The sequence below is a fragment of the Oculina patagonica genome, chromosome 14, assembly GCF_052425735.1.
Source record: "Oculina patagonica isolate OP01 chromosome 14, crgOcupat, whole genome shotgun sequence".
NCBI lineage: Eukaryota > Metazoa > Cnidaria > Anthozoa > Scleractinia > Oculinidae > Oculina > Oculina patagonica.
The window spans coordinates 3,475,031-3,502,545 of NC_135771.1; the positions used below are offsets into that span (position 1 = coordinate 3,475,031).

General features: G+C 37.0%; 1 protein-coding gene across 3 annotated transcripts; it reads left to right on the forward strand.

Moving 5' to 3' along the window:
* Nucleotides 1–1,302: 1,302 nt before the first annotated feature.
* LOC144638706 (low-density lipoprotein receptor-like) lies at nt 1,303–27,407 on the forward strand. Of its 3 annotated transcripts, none has more exons than XM_078497927.1 (19): nt 1,303–1,484; nt 6,454–6,558; nt 7,027–7,140; nt 9,712–9,837; nt 10,799–10,915; nt 12,067–12,198; nt 12,757–12,996; nt 13,557–13,673; nt 13,902–14,030; nt 14,744–14,869; nt 16,350–16,475; nt 16,591–16,981; nt 17,748–18,148; nt 18,719–18,898; nt 20,625–20,709; nt 21,385–21,512; nt 21,914–22,007; nt 23,600–23,720; nt 24,367–27,407. In XM_078497927.1, the coding sequence occupies exons 2-19, from the start codon at nt 6,483–6,485 to the stop codon at nt 24,403–24,405; spliced, it is 2,742 nt and encodes a 913-aa protein (XP_078354053.1). In that variant the 5' UTR covers nt 1,303–1,484; nt 6,454–6,482; the 3' UTR covers nt 24,406–27,407. The 3 variants fall into 3 exon arrangements, with proteins under 3 accessions (XP_078354053.1, XP_078354052.1, XP_078354054.1); XM_078497926.1 differs by lacking the exon at nt 1,303–1,484 and adding an exon at nt 1,834–2,075; XM_078497928.1 differs by lacking the exon at nt 1,303–1,484 and having other exon boundaries at nt 6,355–6,558; nt 12,082–12,198.
* The last annotated feature ends 108 nt before the right edge of the window (nt 27,408–27,515 follow it).

Sequence of the window (27,515 nt, forward strand, 5' to 3'; positions counted from 1 at the left end):
ACAATAATACATATTTTAATATTGTGTAGTTTTTATGTGCATAAATATTCAATTGTGTATTACACCTATGTGCACAATTGTTTGTGACAAAAATAAGTCAAGTTAGTTTTAACAAGTTTTATTTTAAACATTGGTGAGATATTTTCAAGGTTTGCTCTTATTTTATGACAATAATGGTTAATTACTAAGCGACCGTTGCGGACTGCCTCGAGCGTTGTCAGTCTACGACAGGAAATAAAATATCCATATTTCCCCGCCAAATTGGCGCCTGCATAAGAAAACCCCTCATGCCTTTGTCTCCACCTCACGAAAGCAAACTAAAAATCTTGTAAATCTAACCAACATTGTACGGAATATTTTAAACGCAGCTGTGTTAACAAAACGTCGCATTGGTTTAAATTCTGCTCGATCTGAACTCTACGCCCCCGTTTTGACCCCGATTACGAAAAGATCTTCTGCTCTGAAGGTTGGCGACTGATCTGTAACACGAGAATCGCTTCCTAATTCAGACTCTGTGTTTTTTCTCCCTACATATACAGCAGAGCAGAAATACTGTACCACATTTATTTAGTGACAACATTGAAGTTTGGGGAAATTGGATGTAAGTAATTCACTCTTGTGTGATATATTGGTAATTTAACGGCTTGTAAGTGGCTTCAGACGAAAACGTTTCTATTGAGTACATAAGTTTTTACAGTTTATATTTATATTTTGGTAACGTTAAATTAAGCAAAACAAACGTTTGGGAAAACTATTTCGGGAAATCCTCACATGTAATGCCTTACATTTTGACATGCAATGTTTGTTTTTATTCGATTTAATCGCTATCACAGGGAGACCCCTAAATGCTCAAAATGAACTTTCATAGCTGTCGTATAGAGATCTATATATAATTAATTCTTTATATCTCAAAGAATAATTAGACGATTTTCGATTAAAAAATGTTGAATTTTTTTAAATTATTATTTCGATCTCTCCGTCCAATTGCGAAATTTCGCGTTAAAATGAACGATTGAGGGTCGCTTGGCAATGAATACAAAACCATTGAGGACATTTTGATTTGACAAAGTCACAAGAAACACTTGGCAAGAGTGTCGAAATTCTTTAGAATCCTTTTTACACCCGAGCGCTTCAGAGCAATGAACTCTTTTGAAAACATCACTGGACAATAGAAGAGTTGATCGGCGCATGTTTCAGACGTGAGTTGATTTCAAATAAGAACCGTTCCTTTGTTATCCAAATCGACAGCGGCGTTCATGCATATTTATATCAGCACATGGCCTTGCTTGCCGTGTGTTCTGAAGAAGCAAATACTCGAGGATTTTTCAATGAACTTGCAGAATTAAGATGCGTTAAGGCTTGTAGAACAATTGATCGTAGAACTGTGCCGTAACAGAATTGTGGAATAGTGCTGAAGTAACCAATTACGCTCGAATTTTCCACTCGCTTCGAGTTGCGGCTGGACAAGGATTTCACAACAACGCGTAAGTCCAAATCTTCATTTCGTTGTTTTGAGACTTGTTATTAACTTTATCCAATTATTATAAAACATTTTCGATACTGCTGACATACATCTCAACCGCTAGAAAATACACCATGCTGAAAAACTAGTCAAACTCACAAAACAACTCTTTCAAAGTCACAGATACCACCCCGTAAGTTTCCGTGTTTTCGTTTAAGTGCAACACATGCCTTGAGTGGCGTACACTTGGTTTTGTTATCAATATTCTGACCTCAAATGTCATTTACGGAATACCAACCAATTTCGTATCATATCATATGAAGCTTGCGTCATACGCTTATACCGGCCCCCGGGGAAGTGAACCAGAAAAGCAAAGAATGTCGTATTACGTTTCATGCCGTTGATCTGTGCGACTTTCAGTGAATCAAGCGCCGTATTTATTGGAAATTTCGCGTCAAGTCCCTGATTTAAGCCATTTCTAGCGTTGGATCTTGAATCTTGTGGACTCTTAAAGTGACAGAATCTTTTTATAGCGCTTTCGTGAGCGCACGTGATTGTTAAATCTCGTTACATCTTATCCAAGAGCGCAACCGAACCTCGAGATCTGCTGAAGGTTAGTACATTACTCGTTGATAAGGACGGCTGATGCACTGCTAACTCTATAGAAGGCTATATATAACTGTTTTATTTTAGTCGTGAGTAAAAATCGTTGCAAACAAGCCAGGATATCTGTGTTAATGTTGGAAGCCACTTCAATGCATTCAAACCATTTCAATGCAGTGTACGATTAGTTTCCGTTTCAGTGAATTCAAACGCTTCGCTACAATCTTCGCCTCTTTTTACACAGATTCGATCTGTCACAAGAACCTTCGCGTGTCTTTTATTTAACGTCTTTTATTTAACACGAAAGTTGATTATCTTTCTGAGGAACCCATTTCAATCCGAGACAGTCTAAAGATATCAAGATTTGATAACTCTCCTAAGCATGCCCGCAGTCGCGTCTTCGCAGATATGTGTATATTTTTAGCCTGGCACGTACTTAAAGGGATATGAAAAGAGGACGTTTTCTTATCTCACTCAATTTCCTTTACTTTCGGCAGTTTTTTCTCTTTCGATTGGACAAAACGTGCCGCGGAAAGATTCCAAAAATTGTACGTGTAAACAACATTAATACAAAGTTTCTCACGTGATATGAAATTGCAGGTATTTAACTGCGTCAAAGTGGTTGTTCGTTTCAAATAAGAAGTTTTACAGTTTCGGCTTTGACACACCAAGTTCACCAACAAAACAATTTTTGCGTTAGAAATAACATCCCTAAATAAAACTGCAGAATTTTTAGTAAAATGTACATATTTACATATGTCATATTTTGTGGCATTTTAATTTTTTTCTTCACGCAATCTGATCGTTTATGTGACATAATTCTAGTTGTAATGTAAGGATAGACAGGCCTGTGCAACTGGCTTCTTGTCTTTTTGTTTGTTGAGATGGACAAGAAATGAATCGCTTATTTATTGATTAATTGATTTTTGAAAAATTGCTGATTAAAATTTTAACAGAAATTTTCTCTTAATTAGCGACGTTTTGTTTCATTTTTTCGGGGGAAAATAAGCCGTTTATTCTTTTTCTTTATTTGAAACTATCCGCATTTTCACCAAACTTTCCACTTTTCTGTGAGTGATCTTTAAACGAAAATGCGTTAAAATTATTTTAATTTTTTTGAGTTTGAGCTTCAGTTTGTAGTGCTAGTGGCGTCTATAAAAAAAAAATACGTTAAAAAAATTTATTACATTAGTCATCATTGGCGACATAGTTGACCCTTTACATTCTTTCGTTGTGTTTGTCAAAATGCTGAGCCATGTAGGAAATTTGTGGGATTTACATAAAACCGCAAATCGACTTCCGGTTACTCAGTCGGCGGCACTCGTTATTCATGTAAACAACATCGTGAAACCAGTCAAGCCGGTCGAACCGGGACACACGCGTGAACAAGAGCTTCGATCTCGTGGAGTTTTGTGCTCCGCGTTATTTTTCATTCCTAAAAAAAATCTATTTCAACTAACAAAATCGATGCACAAGCCACAATTTGCGGCTAAAGTTCATGTAAAGGTAAAATTTCTTTTGTATGGATGGGAACAGACAAGCAAAGCGGATTTTAAAAGTCGATTACAAGCGATAACACGAAAGCTTTATTTTGAATTTTGGAAATGCCGCGTTTTCTTAATGCAAATAATTTTTTACACCAGTTTTATAGAGTTTATCGTATCAACTGATAAAACGAATTGCGGTCGTTTCGCCTACGAGTTGTTTCGCTAACGACCAGTTCGCTAACGAGTTAAGTCGTTTCGCCTACGTCAAAAGTCGTTTCGCTAACGTATAAAGTTAATACCCTGACGTCTCTTTTAGTTCTTTTTCATCAACAGAGAAACAAAGCTTCTTCGTCAACAGAATAAGACAATCGAACTCACGCTCTTGCCGAAAGACAAACTCGAATCGCTTCAAAAAGTTAAGCTTGAAAGCCCAAAGTTAGCGAGCTCTAATTTCCAAGACTTAAAGCCGCCATTTTGCTTCCCAGAACGCAAATTGTGCATTGTAAATTCAAATTAGTATTTCTACTTTTCAGAAGCGATTCTAGTTTTTTTTTTTCAAGATTAACGCTAGTAAATGGAAACAACAAGGTAATCATTTTATTTCTCGAAGCCTTACTTCTATTTACAATCAGTGAATTCGTGAAAAGCTGGGTGAAATAAACTTTTGATCACGTATACAGCTATTTCGAGAAACGTTGTCGGAAAAAAGCACAAAACTGCACAAGCCAATCCCTAAAGGTAGTATGGGTAGACGTATTGAGCTACTGCACGTGTTGAATACTAATGAGATATAACAACAAAATAAGCGCAATTTTCAGGTTTTCTTTCTTTTCAGACATGTAGAAACAAGGTACGTTTAGACCCTCTGAAGTTCAGAAGAATTTTTCCTCACTCAAAGACATGCGACAGTAAAAGTAAAGCTACAGATATAGGCCTCCTGAGAAGAAAAACAAATTCTCCACGTGCAAAAATACAAACTTGTAAATTTTCTCTAGGCCAATATTGATTTGGATTGTTATGTTCTATTAGTACATATTATAAAATATGAATCTTCATAACACGTTAGCGAAACGACCTACGGCTCGTTAGCGAAACGACTTCAGACGTAGGCGAATCGACCTAACTCGTTAGCGAACCGGTCGTTAGCGAAACAACTCGTAGGCGAAACAACCGGTTACCGATAAAACAGAAAACTGCTTTTCACTGTGAAAACAGCCGGAAATCTTGGTATCTTGTTTGCAAAAAAAAAAATACTGCTTTGGTATGAGATAGTTTTATTTTGTTTCTAAATCGGTCCAGAATCGCAAACTTTTAGACCTCCATTTAAATGCAGGTTAGAGCATTGATGAACACGCAAACAACTGACAATATTGCGGACATATATATTTTTTGTCAACTTCTGTTAAATTTCAAGAGACGTCGAGGATTAGTTTAATGAAAAAATAAGACAAAGAAAACATGATATTAGCAAAGTACGGCAGAGTTTTCCCTGTTTGAAGTTGCAACTCGACTTTCAGTGCAGAATATACTCCAAAACGGATATGTATATTGGCTTAAAATTGTTAAGTTAGCTTCTACGTCAATGAAGCTATAAATACACTGTTTCTGGAAACCGAAACCTGAGATTTTTCAATAGAAGAAGGGCCTTGTTCTGCTTTAAAGTGATGCTTTAATTTGGCACGTAAACAATGACTGACTAGAGAACGTAACGACACGATCTCCGGGTTTGTGTAACGCAAGCTATCACATATCGTTCGAAATTACTCAATTTCCTGGTTTTGTGGGGTCCTATGTGGCATAGTTACTTACACAAAACACGAAATTTCACATTTTCATGATCAAATTTGGCCTAACAGAAGGTGGAAAAGTTTGCTTTTTGTAACATTGCGTATTTGCTTTGTAAATATGAAAGGTTGCCAGCTTGTTTTGCAAAGCGCCGCTTTTTGCAGTCCTTCCTAGCTACGAAGCTACGTCTTAAAAATAGAGGCCTTCGTTGGTGCAGTATTTTTGTGCGCGTTTCAAAGTGTGCTTGACATTTTTAGAGGCGTTTCATCCTTTTTTTTTGAAATATTTTAAAAATATTTGGCTGACTCATTTGTTTTTCATAAATAATAAAAATAACATCGTTGAAAATATCGCTGACGTTATTTCACGGGACAATCATAAGACCAAGGCCACGGCTAAAAAAACAAATTTTGAAGTTCATTTGTAATAATATTTCTGGCAATATAAATTTTTGTACTTGAACATTTTCTTTTCATTGCCACTTAGAACAATTTTATTATTAGTAGTTATGGGATGATGAAAATACAACTTACTCTTAGAGCAAAAAAAAAAACTTTTAAAACATCTTGTCGGGAATGAGGGAAAACGCTTTCTTTTTAGCGCCTGGCTTACTTCTACTAACAGAGTTTGTTAAATTACATTATTGATACATGTAATTTTGTGTTGAGTTCTGCAGATTTACGGCAAAAATAACCTCAGATATAGATCCATAACGATATTGAGAATCTTGCACTTTTGGTGTAATTGGCTTACATTCTGGCATGCGCAAATCGCAGTAAAATGTGTTTACGTTTGTTTTCACTAGACTTGCCTACCACCAAACCGGAAATAAAAAGAGTTTTGGTTTTCACGTTCTCACACTCGTCGGTCTTCGGGGAATTAGCGAGTTCATTCCCGAAATACCAGCGACAACCGCCATTTGTTTCGGGTGTTTTGATTGGTCGGTTTTTGGTCACATGATCAAAATTTGACCTTATTTGGAATTCATTCGTCCGATTTGGCAGTGTTTCGCGCCAAACGGGTTGACAACAACAAACGTCAGATTCGAGTATAGAGTTCATGTGTTATTGCGGATATAGTAGCTAAATGTGGTTAATCTTCTTCCTTCGGCTTTAGAAGACGTGTACCTCAAGGAAATCTTGGATATGGCAAGATTCAGAGGGACTGTGTTTGGGATTTTGGTCTGTCTGTTGGCCGCTTTGGAGTTTTATCAAACAATAGGTAAGCTCATATCTTTCAGCTGCGTGTGTGCTAGTTACGTAGTGTTGTGATTTCGTTGGCGTAAAATGTAGTATTAACTACGATCTCGATTTCTATTCCGTTCACCAATAATACACCCTTAATTCTTTTACTTACTTTAATTCACGATTCACGTTGAAAATCTTTTGAAATAGAGTCAAAAGCGATTCAATTCAACAACATGCGTACCGCAGTCTTCGCGACATCGCCAGACAGACAATTCTATTAACTTCGCCAAGCCTTGCCTTGTTTTGGTTTTTTAACATTAGAAAAACGCCTTGTTGTATTACCCAAAGAAACATAAAGACTAAACAATAGATCTTGAAGAATATTTTTGTTGCTTATAACGACTCAACGCGTTTCGAACCGTGCTGAATCTCTGCCGTAAGCTTACTACGGCTTCGTTTTGTTTATCGCCGTTTGCTAAACGACTATGTCCTTTGATTTCAGGGTTTCGTTGCGGTGAAGACCAGTTTGTTTGTGCGAATCTCACATGTATACCAGAAAATTGGCGATGTGACGGTGATGATGATTGCGGAGATAACTCAGACGAACAAAATTGCCGTAAGTATTTCGATCCTTGATGATGTGTAATATAGAACCCGCTTGTTGTTGTTGTGAAGGAGAGCGCATCGAAGCAGTCGTTCGCTAATGTCATTTCTCTCTGTACTCTGTACCGTCGCTTATTTTCTTTTTGTTTTAAACTGTATAACATGCCTGATATATTTTTAAGTTTAGATTTGAAAAAAATGATCGCTTTGAATCGAAATTGAACAAAGAACATCAAATGTCCGGTTACGTGTCGTTGTGTTTATACGTGAAAGCGCGCCATTAATACTAGATGAATGAAAATCCATCGAAACTGTATTTTTACAGGTAGAGTTTGAGTCAAATTTGATATGGAACTTATAAATGGGGTTTTCTGGGGAGAAAAAAGTTTATGTGGGATGCCAGAGATAAAAACACAGAGAACAATCGCAAATAGTATGAAAGCTTCGTTCGGTTCGTTATGGATGCGTGAATTGTACAAGCATCTCTTTGTGGTTGTGTCTGTGTTTTTGTTGGCGATTATACGGGCTGAGGATTTTTTTATATTTTCACTTCATCCTCTGCGATTGTGTTTTAAGGTTTTGTGATCGATTTTGGCCGGTCACAAGTAATCGCGATTAAACTGGGAAATTTTTAGTGATTTTCTGTTCACGAGTCTTCGCTTGTTTTTGTTCGTCTTGGTCATTTGCATACAAGACTATAAGCCCAGGCGGAACATCAAACATTCTCTCGTTCTCCATTGGCTAGGAGAATGAAAAACATTCATAAACAGTTGGGCTAACTTGTTTATTTTTTCTTTGCCCAATGGGATTTTTTGTTCTCACGCCAAATGTGCGAAAGTAACACAAAGCCCCGCCGCCCTCGCTTCTTTCTCGGCGAATTGCTCGATGTCTCGACTTCCCGTCTCAAATTTATCTTTGTTCCCACGCCATTTTTGCGCTCAAAGTCAGTTGTTGTGGTAACATTTTAGTCGTTTTGTAGCCGTCGTTTTGGCTTGTAAGTGTTTTAAACTCAACTGTATTAAACTTTTCAAGGGGTGAGATATTTATATTTTTGCGTTTGACGTACTTCTGTAACCAGAATTCCTGTTTATATGCGTGTAGTCCACCAATTGATATTGATTTTGCTGGTGTGATGTTCACGTGAAAATCGCCGGTTGTAGGTACAAAGGTCCCTGTGCTCTGTCTTAGATCTGTCCATTTTATATAAAGTTTGAACGACACGTTTTTATACATGCTCTAATCCATTCATTCATGTATTGATCCAGACGAAATAACAGCCAAGTAATCAACAAAGAATAAAGTGCTTTGCTCCATGTTACTGTAACTTATAACTAACCAAAACCTAACTTAAGATGTAATAATTGTTCTTGGAATAACGTCATCTCTGCTAAAGTATTAAATTTCTAGTCAAAATAATCCTATTTTCATCTTGTTGACTGGACAGGAACAAGATGTTCTTCTAAGTTAATGACAACATGTCATTCACTTGACTTGGCTGTTTATAGCAAGTTATTTTTTGTGCTCTATTTAAAATGTAAATACGTCAATGAGAGGTCCTTTTAGATTATTTTGGCCTAGTACTGTTCATTGTTGGTTTTTGGGGGTTGGTAGGGGGAGGGGGGGCATTAAACAAATGTGTCAGTTTCTTGGTGATTTTTGCTCTCAACACCCACGTTGAGAGGATGATGCAGCATATATAGTTATCTTTAAGGGGGCAAGGAAAGTTTGCTTTTGATGAAAGGAGCGGCACAATGAGTGGGCTGGTGACACTATAAAAATTGGTCCGTTCTACATGTTTTTGTCTCTTTAAAATTCAGACTGTCCATTTTGATAGCAAACTAGGGAGGGGGGAATTTGACTTAGTTATTATTAATCAAAAATTGGTAATTATACTTGCACAATTAACTATGGACAGTGACCTCGTTTAATCTGTCTTGTGTGACAATGTGTAGTAACGGGAAATATCCATACCTCCCCAACAGATTCCCAAGTGGAGGAGGGTGTCAAGGAAAATATTTTTCCAGAGGTTCTCATAAATTTTCTGAGAGATTTTGCTCGTCGAAGCCAAGAAAGTATTACTAAACAACATCATCTTGAATTATCTAAAATTAGGTTAAGGGTTTTTTCAAATCAAGATGATGTCATAAACTGTGTGTATTATTATGTATTATCATGGTAAATCAATAGAAAGTGCTACTAAAGGAGTTTCAACAATGTAATTCAATCACGGAAAAAAATAATAATAATGTCTTTTTAATTGCTAGTACAAGTTACTTGATGACCGTAAATTGTTTACAATTCTGAAGAGGGGCACATTAGTGAGGTCCTTGTGTTGTGTTCTTGTGCGAGACAAAACTCTCACAGTGCCACTCTCCACCCAGTTGTATAAATGGGTAACATGCCTACAAGAAACCTGTGATAAACTGGCATCCTATTCAAAGGGAGTACCAATACTTTTAATTTAAAACATCTATAGAAATTGGTGTCGATCACTTACACCAATGAGCCACTTAACTCTAGGACAGTGGTTTAATGGTTAACATGTAACTATGTTTAACCTACATGTTTACTTTCATTTTTCTAGCTGTGAAAAAGTGTGATCCTACCAGCAATTTCCAATGCAAAACTGTTGATCGCTGTATTCCCCTAAGATGGGTTTGTGATTACGACAATGATTGTGGGGACAACTCTGATGAACCACCAGATTGCGGTATGTGAATACAGTATCTTATAAATGAATGTGTTTTTATTGCAATCAAGCTTAATCAATGGAAATCTCAAGGTTCACGATTTTCTTATACATGTACGTTGATATGTTACAAAGTTCTGGTTGGAATTTTACCAGCAATGGCCTTGTTATTTTTGTTAAAAAACAATCCCTTTTTTTTTTTTTTTGAAAACTTGCATGTCTGAAAGTTTCACAAGCCACATAGCATTATAGCTGACCTATGCACTTTTCTTGTGTCGATTGTGTTATCTCTGTTTCATCCATTTTTCAGCTTGAGAAATCCAGGCAGGGCTTCTTTATTTTTTTTTAACATAGACGGGCAAGAAACTTATCTCTCACAGTGTCTCTATTTTATCACCCAAGAGCATTAATTAAAGGGACTATGTCACGGCTAAGTTAATCTTATGTTATTAAATTTTGCCAAATATATTCGCTATGAAACTAAATGATTGCAAAGAAATTAATTCTTTGATACTAAATAACAAAACCATAGCTTCATGGCAGCCAAATGTGTCTCCCGGGCGTCATAAATTAAAGTTACAAGCAGACAAGATTAACTTTGAAAACTGTTCCGCCAGACCAGTTTTCAAAAGCCCACATCGCAATCTGTTTCAATCTTCGACACTTTTGGCCATCCGTTCCTTCTTTTGCATTTCGTGTGTTATTTAAATGTTCCTTCACTGTTTTAAGAGGTTATTTTATACATTTAAACAAATTTGATGGTCATTTCCTATGCCTAAGTTTGGCTAAAATCCGTGACACGGTCCCTTTAAGCACTGAAGAACTGTTAACAAAACATGACAATTTGCCAGGGACCTTTTGTGATGGGCAAGTATCCCATTCAGGTGTACAAATAATTCTCCTGTTACAAGACAAGAAACCAAAAGGCCTTCATTATTTGGATTGGAACAGTCTATAATATTTGACCTTCATTTCTTTACAGCCTCAAGAACTTGTTCAGACAATGAACATGCATGTGGCAATGGCCAGTGTATTCCAAAACGGTGGCTGTGTGACCGTGATAAGGACTGTGATGACGGTAGTGACGAGGAAGGATGTGGTAAGGTGTTGGAATACATTGTACACCAGGCATTTGAGAGGAGGATCACAAAAACGACTGAAAAAAAAAAATTAACAGCTTAAAATGAACGTTAAAAAATTGAGCTTAAACAACAACTCAAACCTTATTTTTTATGGATTAATTTTTGAGAGATTTTTTGTAAAATGTACAGATGTTATTAAATTTGGCCAAAGCAGTTTTTAATGAGATTTTAATTTTGACCACAAAAATGATTGATTTTAAATGAATGATTAAACAAATTGAGCCTAAACAGCAACTCAATGCTTGATTTTTGAATTTTTTGGGTTAAATGTGCAGATGTTATAAATTTGGTTGCAGCAGTTTTTATTGAGGTTTTTGTGAGACTGAAAAAAAAATTGCAAAAATAACCTCCTCAGTTTTATAAATTGCTGTAATAGTGTCGTTTGGGGTTGCCCCCGGGGGGGGGGGGAATAACTGAACATCATTTTTAATTTCTCAAGTAAATAATTTGTATTTCTTTGGTTTGTTACTTTAATACATTCCATAAAGCATTTGATATTTTAATTAATTATTCAGTTCTGAATTGCATTTTTCCCTTGAAAATTAATTTAATACCTTTACGTGTTAGTCATGTTAATATTTTTAAACAAGTATTATTTTCAGTTATTTAAAGTTTAAACCCTTTGTTAATTAAGAAGGCCAGTATTTTATTTCAGTAGCAGCTCTTTGTTTATTCATCCTTTATTCTTTCGAATAAACAATATTTAAAACAGAACAAAATGAGAAGAAGTATTTAGAACAGTTTTAATGCATTAGATTATTCAAAGAACAATAGAAAGCCAAGTAATTTTTACGTAAATTGGTGTGCTAACGGAAACACAATTCTTCATAATTAAAATTATTTTATTTGACATAAAAACCCAAATCATTTGTCTTTTCTCCCAAACTTAATCCTTAAATTTCGATTTCAACAATAGCATCTATTTGTCCTTTGGAATAAAGCAACAGTTAAATATTAATATCAACCCTTTTAAAAGCAAATTAACCCCTTAACAAGATAAAAGTAAATATTTAAACAGCAGTTATCCTCTCTGTGTCTGGTGTTGGAATTTTCATTAATTTGTTTTTTTGTTTTGTTTTTGTTTTATGCTACTATTCTCTGAAAAAAGGAACAATTTCTCCAGGTAACAAGACATGTAAAGCCAATGAGTTTACCTGCGCAAATGGCAAATGTATTACAAAGACATGGCTCTGTGATTATGACAACGACTGTGGTGATAACTCAGATGAAAGCCATTGCCGTAAGTTCTCTAGTTATTTTGTAGTATAATGGTAGATTAGAAAGAATTTCACTTTATCAGTGTTGAAATTAGTTTGCGTTTGCTTTGGTTTTGCTTTACTATGCTTAGTGATGGGCTTAAAGGTTGGCACATATGATGGTACTAGTCACAGGGACTTGTTGCAGGGAATAGTCCCTGCGACAAACAGTTCACATGAGGGGACGAATGCTAAATTTTATAGGACTAGTCCTGGTCTCTAGTCCCACGATTTCAAACCAGTTTGAATTTGTGGGACTAGTCGCAGGGACCAGAATTTGGTTGCTGCAGCTAGAGTTTTTGACGAAAATGGGTAGTTAAAGCCTGGTTTTCACTAGCGACGCAAGCACAAGCACAAGGAAAACAAATCAAAATTTGTCCTTTTTGCGTGATTGCGCTTGTGCTTGCGTCGCTAGTGAAAACCAGGCTTAACACGCAAGGACTAGTACCTTCGTGTGTGCCGACCTTTTAAAACTTGTGTGACTTTCATATGTCTGAGGTCATTCTGGTAACCAATTTCTTCTCTCTCGTTTGTTTCGGCAGCTAACATAACATGTAGTCCAACACAGTTTAGCTGTAAAAATGGACGCTGCATAAAAAGTATGTGGAAGTGTGATGGTGACAATGATTGCCAGGATAATTCAGACGAGATCAATTGCCCTACCATGGTCCCCAAATGTAAGCATTCTGAATTTCAGTGTGACGACGGCAGCTGTATCCACAAGAGTTGGAAATGCGATGGAGAAAATGATTGTAAAGATCACTCAGATGAGAAAGGATGCAGTAAGTGTTTCCTTGGTTGTTTTATATGACTAATTAAAGAGGCTATGTCATGCAATTTTAGGCAATTTTAGCACTGACCAACTGTTCATAGAATTAACTGTAGAAGAACTCAAAAAACACAGTCGAAGGGCTTAAACTAACATGTAGTAGATAAAATATGAGCGGGAGATCTGTATGGGCGTTTACATCGGCTCGCCATTGTAAACGGTCATACAGATCGGACGCGAATATTTTATTCTACTTATGAAATGAAAACAGTAAACTGAATGTAAAGTATTGTTATGCGAATCAGTACAGATCTGTATCAAAAGTTAATAAATACTTATTAGCTGAGCAGGAGTTTGTATCAAAAGTTAATTCTATTGTTTGATTTGTATTGGGGTTTACAGTTGTGTACATGTGATCTGAATATGGTACTGGGATTGGTTTGCACCCGCATGAATATTTAATGAATTTTACAATGTAACTTAAACTGTTGAAAGCCCTAAATTGATTTTGGTTTTGATGCTAGGTTTGTATCGGATCCGTCGCCAACTTTTTTTTTCTTTGTTGTTTTTCAGATGTTACTTCCTGTAGCACCAAGGAGTTCAGTTGTACCAATGGAAGGTGTATCTATGAATATTTGAAGTGCAATGGCAACAATGACTGTTTAGACAACTCTGATGAACGGGATTGTCGTAAGTTGATGAGTTAACTTGTTGTGGCTTTGGAGAAATATTTTCCTTTTGGATATCAGAGGTTTCTTTAAGGTTTTCAGCAGGAAGACAATTAACTATTTGAAAAAAAATGTTATTTCAACTTCTTTATAAGAGACAAATTTCCTGGAAATGCACAAAGCAGGCAAACAAGAGTTGGTACACCTGAGAGATGATCATATCTTGAACATTAGTATGTTTTTTTTGTAGCTGAACCCACAAAGCCTTGCAAAGATGGTGAATTCCGATGTGGAGATTCAGACCAGTGTATTCCTGAGAGTAAAGTTTGTGATGCTATACACGACTGTGATAATAAAATGGATGAGCCTATGTCGTGTGGTGAGTTTTTTCTTTTTGATTACAGCGGATTCAGGTTGAGCATTTAACAATCTTGGTTGTGGCGTTTGTTGTGAGGCAAAATAACAGTCGTTGCTAGACAGGAATGACAAGGTTCTGTCTGGGAAAAAGCGCGTATATCAGGTTCATCAGATCTTCCTCAACAAAAAATGCTTGAGGTTTTCTTTAATTTAGAATAGTAGGAGTACTCTTTCTTGATTTCAATCACCATAATAAGATCCACGACACGAATACCTCTTCTAGTTTTAGTCGCTGGACGAGTGACAACATGCTTTTTCATAGACAAAATGTTGTCATTTCAGCCTAACAACCTCTGTCGTTTTGTCTCACAATGCAATCAATCAACCATGACAACAAAAGCGACAACTGAGACTGTGAAAAGCTCAGCCTGAATCTACTGTATACCAAATCCAACCAAATGAAAATCATTGTCTGTAACATTCAGGGCTTAAAAAAGGCCTGTCCAGTCATCTGCCCAGGGAGTCGTCTTTCTTGACCATTCAAGCCATATGCTGACTCCATCATACTGAAAAGAATTCTAAGACAAGCGTACAAATAATCCGGGCAAATCTAGAATTTTTTTCAAGCTATGACATGCTGAAAAAGTGCAACCAAATTGTTAGTCAAGTGATTGCATTGTAAACGGAAACTTTGCATAGCTGATTCCTTTTCTTTCATTGTTGTTTATGTTTTAGGAATTGATGAATGTATTGATCACAATGGCCATTGCCAACAGTTCTGCAATGACACAAAAACATCTTACTTCTGCTCCTGTCGTGAAGGCTTTGAAATAGACAAGGAAGACGCAAGAGTTTGTCAAGGTATGCTGACAAAACATCTTTTCCTCACTCTGGCTGGTACAATAGAATCCTGGTTTCCCAAACCCATGATTTATTGAACCTCCCAATAACTTAAACCAAAAGTGATGAGTGTTTCAAATTTATGAGTTCGAGTTAGAAATTTCGAGTTCGAGTTAGAAATTTCGAGTTCGAGTTAGAAATTTCGAGTTCGAGTTATGGGGTAACATTTTCCCAGTTGGTCACGCATAGTGTCGCCCTTATCAACAAATGAAAGCTAACCGCAAACAAATAGGAGTGGAACTAACCGCAAGCAAATAGGAGTGGAACTAACCGCAAGAAAACCAGAGTGGAGCTAACCGCAAGCGACTCAAACTATTTTAACTCGAACTCGACATTTTAACTCGAACTCGAAATTCTAACTCGAACTCAAACTCAACTCGAAATTCTAACTCGAACTCGAACTCATAAAATGGACAGACCCAAAAGTGATTTCGAATGGATTTGCTTCACTCAGGTAAAAGTTAAACGTAAAGTCTGTGTCGGAGCCTAGTGGCCCATACAGCTGGAGCTTATTCCCAGTTTCTGTAGCATTAAAGTGACTGAGAGTATTGCTACCCCCCTGGATGGGATGCTAGTCCATCACAGGGTTACCCCACAGCAGTAAACTCGCGGGTACCCATTTATACACGTGGGTGGAGAGAGTCACTGTGAGAGTAAAGTGTCTTACCCAGGAACACAACGCAGCGCCCCGGCCAGGGCTCGAACCCTGGCCGTTCGACTCAGAGTCGAGTGTGTTAACCATTAGGCCACCAGGCCTCCCACATGCTTCACTCAGGTGCACACTGCAATTTTATTCCCGATATATTGTTTCTGTTGGAGGTTTGAGAAGTCAGGATCCCTCTGTATATTAGTGTGGTAAATTAACAAGGTTGCTATGTAAGAGCAGTTTTAAAGAGCAGTAATGGGGCAATAGAAAAGGGCCACACCAAATCACTTGAGGTTTTCCATTTATTTGCCGGGTCAGTTAGCCAACCTGGTCGTCTTGTTTTTTTTTTTTACCTGGAGAATCATCTCTTGTCTTGAACACTGTCTATGCCCAAACACAGATGTGACCTCTCACACGAAAATGTTCCTTACGGGATCCGTGCATTTGGCTGAACGTGCAGCAAGCAAACTGATGAGAAATGGGTCGATGAGCCGTTCTGCATGGATACTGTGAACAGCTGCATGGATGAAGTTGAACGGCTGCACAGATGTGAATTTGTTCCCACGGATGAAGTCGAACAGCTGAACAGCTGGAGAAAATGTTGGAAAGCTAGCTCTCAAAGAAAGAAAATTGAAGACTCGCTACGAACAGTATAGCTATGAAGGAAAACAATGCCATCCACATTTCGACATCTTCGAATTGACAGCAATCAAAAACATTTGTAGTTTAGGAGTTAAAAAGTGCTCATTATTTCAGCATACACCTTTTAATATTCCCTGAATTGTGTCCTTGTAGATGTTGATGAGTGTAAAATCCCTGGAATGTGCAGCCAAGTGTGTATCAACACTAAAGGAAGTTTTAAATGTATCTGCCGAGAGGGCTACCTGATGGAGCCAGACAGACGGACCTGTAAAGCAAAAGGTTGGTAAATGTACATTTGATCCAGCATTTCTATTCAGGGCTGCTGTTAGGAAGAAATTTGTGCTGTTTTTTGGTATTTCTCAATTGATAACGAGTTGGATGATTATTTGCACAGGTGAACAAGGGTACCTCATTTTTGCAAATCGTCAAGATATTCGCCGCATCCTGTTTGACTCGTCAGACTACACAGAATTGATACCAGGGCAGCGAGGTGCCATAGCACTGGATTACGACTTTGACAGTGGATACATATTCTGGACAGATGTCATTAATGAAACAGTCAATCGTGCTAAAATGGAACCAAACCCCAAAGTTGAGGTCCTGGTCAAAATAGCCTTGGATACTCCTGATGGAATTGCTGTTGATTGGATTAACAGGAAATTATACTGGACAGACACTGGGACAGACATGATTGAGGTGGCTGATTTTGATGGCAAGAACCGGCTTGAATTGATAGCAACAGGGTTAGAGGAGCCGAGGGCAATTGTGGTACATCCTTTTCTTGGGTATGTTGTAAAAGACTGGGTTTTTTTTTCCTGTAAATTTTCCTCAATTTGTATTTTTCTATTCAGTGCACAGTGGCAGAATCATTCCTCAACAACACTTACTGATGTTTGTCTTCTGGAATTGCTTAACCCTAAAGGTTGGGACACACTAGGCAACATGTCGCGGCGACAAGTTGCTGCAACATGTTGCCTAGTGTGACATGGTGCATTTTTGTGACAATCTTTGTCGCTGCGGCAGAATTGTCGCTGCAATCAGTCGCACGAATTCAAACCAGTTTAAATTTGTGCGACTGATTACAGCGACAAAATGAGCGAAAGCAGCACTGTTGCAGCATGTGCAGCACTTGTACGACAAGTGCACTGCGACAAAGTATAAATTAGCCAATGAGAGGCGTCATGTATTTTTGCCATGTTGAATTGGAAAACTAGTCACATTCCTACTCTTCAAAATTTGCTGTGTGTGCAATGAACAAGCGACTTGTTTTAAAGTAGTACACACAGAGTGACTTGTCGCAGAGATCTGTCGCTAGGACTTGTCCCCTAGTGTGCCCCGACCTTAGGTGCTAAGCACTGTAGTCTGTAATCTTGAAAGCTTTCAGGCTCCCCCAGAAGTTTTTAAGACTACTGGTTTGAGCAGAACTACATGTAAAAAAAATATATTGGTCCTTGCGTCGTGTTCACAGCAGTTCTCCTGGTCCATTATCAAAACGCATGCAACAGTGTGTCATAAATACAGGTTTTTAAGTGTTTAATTTCCTTTTTGCAGCTATATGATTTGGACTGACTGGGGCGAAACACCCAAAATTGAGAAGTGTGGAATGAACGGTGATACTACAACAAGGCAGGTTTTAATCAGCACAAACATCCTATGGCCCAATGCGCTGGCTGTAGACTACACCATAGACAGAATCTGGTGGGCAGATGCAAAACTCCACACCATTGAATCATCAGATTTGAATGGAAGAAATCGTCGAATTATCCTGAGCGAGAATATCAATCATCCATTTGCCCTGACGATATTTCAGAGCTACGTTTACTGGACAGACTGGCATCACAATGCAATCAACAAGGCCAATAAGTTCACTGGTGAAGAGCGATCAGTTGTTATGGAGAACTTGTTCTCACCTATGGATATTCATGTTCACCATCGGCAGAGACAACCAATAGGTAAAATTCACTACATATCATTAAAGTGAATAATCATGGAATGGATTGATTTTTATTTAAAAGTTCACATGAATCATAATTTAGATATTTTGTTGTTTGGCAGAAATTTTGACTTATACTTAATAAAATTATCAGTTTTGTATCTACAGTTTTGACATCCAATGAGAGTGTTTAAGTTCGTCGGTTTGACTCTCGAATTTTGGAGTTTGTTCCATGCTGCTAACAAACTCAAAGAACAGCTTCTTACTACAGAATGACTTAGGCTGAAATTTTTCCATTTTTGTACTTATCAGTTTTTAAATTGTTTTCAAGGATGGATATATGGTTGGTAGCAGCAAAAGCACTGAAAAAAAATGCTCTTAAATATGATGAAAAGCTGATGCAGAGCACGCTACATCAGCAGTTTCATAGTTTGCTTTAAAAAAATTATTATCCTTTAACAAGATACCCATAAGTAATAATGTCAATGTTTATGTGAACTAGATACCCAAAAGTTGAAATGGAGTTTTGACCATTCATACGCTGATTATTAAACTGTTTTGTTTTCTTTTTTTTCCCCTGCGTCAACAGGAGTGAATCCATGTCAGCCTACATCACAGTTTGGCGGATGCAGCCACATCTGTTTATTGGCCCCTAGGCAAGTGTCTGGTCCAAATGGCTATCCTAGACTTGCATATCCAGACGGTTTTTCTTGCCACTGTCCACCGGGCATTCATCTGCTTTACGATCAGAGGACCTGCAATACGACAGGTACCAGTTGGTTTTGTTGATGTTCTGCCAAGAAGCTCAGTATATTCACATTTTCTTTGTTTCCATGATGAAGTTTCTCTCTCTGTGTGCTTTTGTTGTATCCTTTCCTTTCAAATGTGGTAGGTATTAAAAGAGAAAATTCATTTGTTTTCTCACTCTAAATGCTAAATGTGCATTTGTGTAAGGTATTACATGAATTAAGTATTTTGAAATGTGACGGAGTTGCTCATTTAACTAATTAATTTAATTAACTTAACAACAGTGCATGTACATATGCTACTGTGGCTTCACAACTTTTCACATACTTTATAAACACAAACCTTCACTATGTACATGTTATAGCCCACTTCATTGATAGTAGTTGGACTAAAACATTCTTGTTGCAAAGTGGAAATTAGTTGACAACTTCTGAATAAGCATCACAGCCAGAACATGTTAATCAATTATTGTATTCTCTTTCTGATTAAAAGACTTGGCAAATGTCTAATTTCGCTGTGTATGTGGCATACATTGTTTTACACATTGTCGTATTGAAGGCATACAAAATGGATAAAAATAGGTCTGTCTTCATGGCTTGTTCATTCTTGAGAAGTCCTTGATTGTTTAGTTAGCCAACAGTTTGAACACATCTCCTGCTGTTTATGTTTTCTCTTTTTGTTTGTTTAAAAGTTCCCAGGTCTTCTGGGCCATAATTGTACGTGAACTGCTTTAAGATTACTTAAGCAAAGCAAAATTTACTGATATTTCTTAGACTGCATCATTTGAAAGTTAAGGTTTTAGTCTGTGGTGTAACTGCAAAGGGACCTTATCACATGCAACAGTGGTCATCTAAAAAAATCCCTGAAAGTTCCTGAAAAGTCAGAATTGAATTGTTGTTTTGATGGCTCCTTAGAAAGTTCTCTAATAAAATGACAGAAATAACGATTACTTTGTTCTAGGCTGAATTTTGTGTGTCAATTTGCTCTTTTCCTTTCTGACAATTCTTATTAATTCTCAATCCTAATTTATCAATCTTTGTTCTACATTATTGAGATTCTGGGAATAATTTAAACTCCTTTTATAATTTATTTTTCTTTTCTTGAAAAAAGATGCTGCTGCTGACTTTTTTGGCTTTACAGTTACAAACAGTTGTATTTCTAGGGGAGTTGTATTCTGTCATCTCACCTGAATCAAGGCTAAAAATAGTGGCTTGAAAGTTTCACTTTGTGTTACTTACATGTTCCTTTATACATCAAGAAAATATTGTATGCGAAAGAAATGCTCTGAAACTGAAAGAGTGACCAATATTTTCAACACCTTGAATAAATTAAAAATGTTTGGATGAATGAATGGGTGACAGCTGAAACTAAAATTTCATGTTGGAAATTGTTTTGCCTGCAAATAAACAACACATATTGTAACTATAGTGTTCCTTAGTGTGAGCCCTGACGTTTTAAGCAATGCTGTATTACACATTGACAAGTAATTTAGCTCTTAATTTCAATGGATAAAATTCTTGTTTGTATTATTATTATAAATTAAAATTATGATTCAGCTTGTTACAGATACTCAGAACTTCCTGTCCTGAGTTACACACTGTACTTCCTGTCCAAGCTACTTCCTGTTAGGAAGTTGTACACCTGCATCCTTGCCCATCTGTTAATAAGATCGCTGGCCCTTCTTGCCTAGAGAGTTAAAATGAGTGCCACTAAATTAAGTTTGTTTTGTTTGTGCTTCATCTCTACAGATGCTTTTAAATGCAAAGAAAATACTTGCCTTAATGGCGGAACCTGTGTACCCGGAAAAGAGAATAGAGAATTACCAACTTGCAAGTAAGTTATTCAAGTTATAATATGAGGAAAAAAAAGGGAAGTCGAATGTAAGCTTGATCCTAGAGAACTGTAGTGTTTTTTTTTATTCTTATGTCAACACTAGATGTTTAAGTGTAGACAGTCAACTCCTGCCTTGTGGACATCTCACTATTATGGACATCCTGTTACTACAGACAGGAGTTGGAGTTCCAGCAAATAAGAATTACTGAAATAACTCCCACTACTTCCGACTTTCTCTATTGTGGACACTAAATTGTGGTCCCTGGGTGTCTGTTATTGTGAGAGCTGACTGTATGTACACTTGAGCATTTGTGTCAAAAGAAATGTTTAATTCTTTCAACCAAAATGTTAGGGACATCATGTATGAGAGTTACAGGTAGGCTCAAAATAATTTTCATAATACTACAGAAGTATTACCAAGTAACAAGGAGGCCTTTCTTATCTTATGAGGCAAGAACCTTATCACAAGAGATGCACAAGATAAGAAAGGCCTCCTTGTTACTTGGTAGTACTTCTGTAGTATTAGGATCAACTAACAACCAACCGTTACATGTGCACATCATCAGTGCTGAATGGTTCAGCTCAGATCTGTCTCAGTCTTGTCAGGGGTTGATTAAAAGTGCAACATGTATTGGCATTTTTCAAGCTTAACATGATCTTTTACTTCTTTTGCAGATGTACACAATATTATACAGGAAAACATTGTGAAAAGAGCCGCAACTTACCAATTCCTCCGACAGCAACCACATCTGCAACTCATTACATTCCTGGAATGCGGCAAGACCCCAAGGAAGAGGATATTGGTGAGTGACGCACAGTGTTCTGTTGATTAAACTTCATCATGGCCCTAGCCAGATTTAAGGCATAGACTTTAGGCGTAGACGAGGCAAGATTTTGCTAGCAGGGCCTGGGGTCATGCTCCCAGAAAATTTTGAAATCTAGAAATTCTGAGACCTTTTTTGAACATTTTTCATGAGCTATTTATTCAGAAAAATTAATCTTGTTCAACTGGGGATTGTTTTCCCAACTAAACTTATTTTGTAACTTTTTCATTTGGATTAAAATCTAGACGAAGCAAGTGCCTTGTCTTGCCCGTATTTGCACTAGTGAAGTAAAACCACACAAAGATACTTTTGTGCTGCAATAAATTCAGCCATTTCATTTATTATATTTTAACACTGAATTTTTCTCTGTCATTTGTTAGGTGTAACTGTAGGCATTTCAATAGCTGTTGTAGTGCTCATCTTAGCTCTTGGTGTTCTGGTTGGATGGCTCGTTTACAGAAGAATACAAAGACAGTAAGTGGTTTAAACATTCAACCAGTTTGCTTTTTGATTGCGCTTTTAAAAGTTAGTGTTGTTTCTGTGTGGGATCGTTTCTGATTTGGCCCAGTCATGGCTAAGCCCAGGGGGGGGGGGGGTACTCCTATAAATTTCGGATAGGGGTGTACCGCCAAGGTTCTTAAACCCTGACCCTGTTAAAGGATAAAGAAAGCGAAAATTGATACTCTTTTTAAGGCCCAAAACCGAAAAATGACATCCTATTCAAGGGGAAGAGAAGCGTTCCGTGACGACCCAAACAACGGCTAACCGCACAAGGCAAGATACAAATCTTTCTAAAATCGCTTTTCTAATACCTGAACAGAAAATTCAGTTTTAAGCTATCTTTTTTTCGTTAGCTGGGCGTTTATTTTAGCTAATAGAATTTAGGTACCCTATCTAAGGATCACACCGGGAATACATTGCCAAAGGAGCAAAAATGATACCCTATTTAAGGGACCGGTCATTATTTATGTAGAGGGGGGAGGGAAAAATATGTTGGAAAGATCAAATTCGAAGGCCCCCCCCAGGCCATGTAAGTAGCAAGGACCCCCCTTCTTATTTAATATTTACGTGATGACCCCCCCCCCCCACCTCATATCTCCCTTTATATGCCTCAAGTACCGGTATTTATTATTAAATGCATGTTACATACAATCTTAATTGCACACTTGTTCTTTCAAAGGCTGATCACACTTAGTCACCAGGCTTCGATGAACTTCCCTACGATGATGAGTTTTATAGTAACATACCTCTATTATTACTCCTTACTTTGAGTGTAAAATCTCCAGGAATTTATCATGCAAAATATATTCCTTTCCAATGATTTTAGTTTGCTATTTTCATGTACTCTTGGGAGACTAAATTCCAGATAGAGATTCTCTTTTTAGATATGGAGTAAGTAGTTATACAACTCACTAAGTTCTAGTGGAGTTTAAACAAAAGAAAACAAGAAAAGCATAATTACATTTAGCATCTCACTGTTTCTATGTTTGCACTGTTCTATTTAACTGTTTTACCCACCCAACTGCTATCCCCCCTAAACTTCTTATAAAAATTTAGCCCCCCCCTTGCCACTCTGAAATAGCCTTGACCCCCCTTCTTTTTTTCCCTCCCCCCCTCTACATAAATAATGACCGGTCCCTAAGGACCGAGAACCTCAAAAACCATACCCTATCGGGCGGCACATACCTATATAGGCCACATATGGGAGTACCCCCCCCCCCCCCCCCCCCGGGGGGGAGGGGCCACGCTTGGAAAAATTCTGCTTGTAAACTGTTCATGTACAAATGCACATTTTCCACCAGGTGGTAATACTCGTAAAAATTCTGTTTTCTGCTCAGGCACTGAAATTCTGCTTGGTACAGCTGACTAAATAGTTTTTTATTACTTTTAATACAAAATTCTATCTGCAGAAATCATGGCTAAATCCCTGGTGCTTCCAAGTTTTTTAGAGTAGTGAATGGGTGATTGTACAAGTTTACAGTACAGAAATGTAGCCAATGATATGTTCTTATGTGCAATGATTTTATTCACATTACAAATAATATTATTCTTTCTTCACTTTGCAGCAATCGTAGGTCAATGAACTTTGATAACCCTGTGTATAAGAAAACAACAGAATCTAATAGCTCACTGGATAGAATTAGTATACACTTTGGACATTCACATGGAAAATGCCAGTCACTATTGGTGAGTTAAATACATGAATTGTCTGAAAATGTTATTACAGATATCTACATTCCATTGTGAATTTTTTGGGTGGTGCTGGATCACTTCTGTTTAAGTTCTAAACCATTTCTGTAATCCAGGAATATTAAGCCCTGCAGGTTAAAAACTTTAAACTCTCCTTGTTGGGTGTTATTTCAGTGAGATTACTTCATTGGTTTGGGTGTAGATAAAGGAGAGACTGACAAAAGGGCTAAAAATATAAGTGATCTCTTATGTGCTTCTCTAATTACCGTAAAACCCGAGAAGCCGCACCTTTTCCAATTCGCTCGATAGCGGGGGTGCGCACTGGAAAAGGTGACGTGAACTAGGATTACAAAAACCAGACGGAGTTTGAGCCATTATGTCGAAAGACATATGACCACATCCAGCGAACCAGATGGCACCACGGCCCCCGATCATCGCCGCGCTCCACCGCGCCGATGCGTACACATCCCAGGCGAGGACCATACTTCCTCCAACATTTGAGTTCAACTCAGGGGCGGTGCGGGGGGCATCCGCGGGTGTTTACGGTACCGGTACACTTTCATCGGTAATTAACTCACATGTATTAATTATTTTGACTGGCTCTTCTTCTCACATTATTTTGTTCTTTTGTTTGTTTCTTCAGGGCTCATTCCGGAACGACGTAGAAGTGAGCAATTGCTAGCACTTTTACAAGTATCCTGACAGCAGAGGTCACAACATCTCAGGAGACTGTCGCAAAGTTGTGTTTCTAATTTATTTATATGCTCTTTTATCAGAAATCATTGATCTCTTGCCATTTATCCAATAACCAGAAAAAGTAATGTAAATTAAGATTGTGCTTGCGCAACATGAATAGAGAACAGGAATTTTTTTCCTGGCAAGAGAAAAAATATGAGATTTTTTTCTAGAAACACATCACTTGCGTCAGTCTCTTGTGGTAAAGAAAGACCTTTTGCTGACTGGGTAACAATTACATAGGTTATCAAATTGAGAAGTATATATATTATATAACTAGTTATATAGTTATTCATAAGCCCATCCTGGTGATGTAATGGCTACACATTCAAATGTATAATTATATTTAAATTATAATTCTGCAGTTAGGTTCTCAGTATTATTTGTCTGTTTTGAACCTTTCATTTAGGGCCTCTTTGATCCTCGTGTAATGTGGTGTTACATGGATTTGCTTTTTTATAATTTAGTTTCTTTCTGCTTGGATATGGGTGGGGTTTGGTGGGAATGGGAGAAACAATTTAAATGACTGTTTATGCAGTGGATAAGCATAATATTTACCAACAGACAAATGATGCTTAAGAGCTGTTTAGTTGAGCTAAGATCCAAGCCAACTTGCACACAATCTTTGTTGATTTGCGCTTTATCTTCCTTGCTTCTGGTAATTAGGGCTTGTTCGCAGTAATTTGGGCCATGCTGATTGAAACATTGATCTTGGAAATATAGACTGGCAAGATTGAAACTTTTTATGAGCTTTTCTATCTGTTACACTGCAGAAGTCAAGTTTGTGCAAATTATGCTCATAATCTGTCTTGTTGCAGGAGTGTGGTTTAGCACAAAATTTATTGTTTTAGGTTGAAGGTTTAGTGCTGCAGCTAAAGAAAGTAGGCATGAAAAATATGGTCAAATAGTTAACATAACCCTGGAGTTAGTATTGGATCTTGGCTCTTCGAATTCATCAAAGCAAATTTATATGTCCTGCTGTTATAACTGTTTCCTGTACTTAATTATATCTGTTCCCAAACAGCACTTTTCAAGTACACGCAATGTTTAGATTGCCTTGACTGTACAAAGATAGAGTTTATATCCCCATATACATAAACACAAATACAAAGTTTTGTAAATTTATGTAATTTTGCCAGCCGTGAGATAATTTCTAATGATGAAAACACTCTGAAGTAAATATATAAATATTTTGATGTGGTTGGTGTACTAATGAAAAAAATAATGTAACAACTGCTAACTTTGAAAAATGTTTCAGGAAGGTTGCTGTGTTATTTATTAAATGTATCGTACAAAGGATTATAATGAGCACTAGCCAATAGCAGGCTGTATTTTTGTTTTCTACATGAATATTTTTCAAAAAAAAAATTATACCACGTCGATCACGTCATTAAGTGCATTTAAGTGTATAGGAAACAAAAACCTTTCATCTATTTTTGTTAGTTTTGCCAAGCTTTAAACCTGCTTGCAATCTCTGCAAATCATCTTTTGTATTCAAAATGTGAGCTTTTTTATTTCAACATTGATCCCAGTCGCAAGCCCAGACATCACATTACACCTGACAGTGATTTGTTTATAAGCTTTTAAAACAACAGACACAAACACTGCAAACAATTTAGGGGGATGTATAGTTCAGTATCTCCAAACAGGTTTCTGCCGTTCAACACAAAAGGTGCTTTGTAATGATTTTAGACTAGACTAAGAAAAGCAGATGAAAGGAATTGTGCCATGTACATTAAACATGCAATGCTGTACATTTGTAAATAGAAAGATGAATAACTCTGAATTGTATATTTTGCTAAAAAAAAGTGATTTTGCTTAAATATTCTCCATTGTTAAGGAGGGTTGATAATAATATTGGTTTAAATAGGGATGGCAAGAATCGTCGTCATTGAGGTTGTGGACCATAATATGTTTATGGCTTGATTTTGGTTTCTGTTTTGAAATTATTAAGATACATGTACTCACACAAGTTCTATACTTTGAACCTTATGAGTAATTCGTTTGAGGTATATGTTAGTAGTACTGAGGTACACTGTACTGTTGAACTGCACAGATTTACTTAACTCTTTGTTATTTAATTGGCCATTCTGTGTTTACATTTTAACAGTACTCATGTAGAAGCCCTTTCAAGTCCCATTGTCAACATCTGAATTCTCCTTATCAATCTTGTACATTTCTTAAAGCAGTAGTTGGGAGATTTTGTGCAAATATCAAGAAAATGATCCCCAAATCGCAGGGAGAAGTTTAGATGGTCAATGTGGGAGTTGAAGGGATTCAAAATTAAGATGGCATTCTTTACACTTGAACCATACCTAACCATTGTTGCAATTTTTGCGGTTATAATAACTAATCTAAAGCTTTTGGAGATATGATCACTGTCTTTAAAGACTTTTAGCTGTATCGAAATCCTAATCAGTTTTGTGATTTTGTTATCCTCTTGATTTTAGCTCAGTACTTAAGGGGGCTCTGCCTGCAAGAGTCTCGTTCCATTAGGCGGCTTAAGTTTTGTTAATCTCCCTCAAAAATCTCTCGAGACACTGCCCTCAATTTCTTTAAAGAGATACGGTTATAATTGTCTGTAATCTGCTTGTAGATTTTGCAACACGAAGACTGCAAGCAGTGTAAGGTAGTTTTTTTCTTGACATTTCCGATCAGTAAAATTTTACTTCTTCTGTTCACTTTATTGATCATGTTAAGTTACAAGTGAAAAAATAGGAACCTAAAATCATCTTAAGAGTTTGTTTTGGAATGTTTTAAGCACGGTAAATTTAAAGTTAACAGTAAAAACAAATAGAATATAATCTGCTCATATTTAAAGTGTAGAAAATTTGTTGTCTTTTCTTGTTTGTACAGTAGAAGTGTAAATAGTCCAAAGAGGTTAAAAATTGCCAAGACCTTTGTACTGTGGCAAGTATCTAATAAAATGAATGCTATTTATAGAAACAATTTGTTGTGTTAGTTTGAAAGAAACGACGAAACTTGGGATGACTTGCTGTGCAATTTATTTGGCTGTTTTCGAGAAAGGTAATTGTTGATAGTAGGGAGGATGTAAAC

What these genes read in the sequence shown, in the direction of transcription:
- LOC144638706 (XM_078497927.1), top strand. Translation starts at nt 6,483, where the DNA reads ATGGCAAGATTCAGAGGGACTGTGTTTGGGATTTTGGTCTGTCTGTTG. An exon ending in CTCAGATGAAAGCCATTGCC is followed by an intron (nt 12,199 to 12,756) that starts GTAAGTTCTCTA and finishes TTGTTTCGGCAG; the next exon opens with CTAACATAACATGTAGTCCA. An exon ending in GTGGTACATCCTTTTCTTGG is followed by an intron (nt 16,982 to 17,747) that starts GTATGTTGTAAA and finishes TCCTTTTTGCAG; the next exon opens with CTATATGATTTGGACTGACT.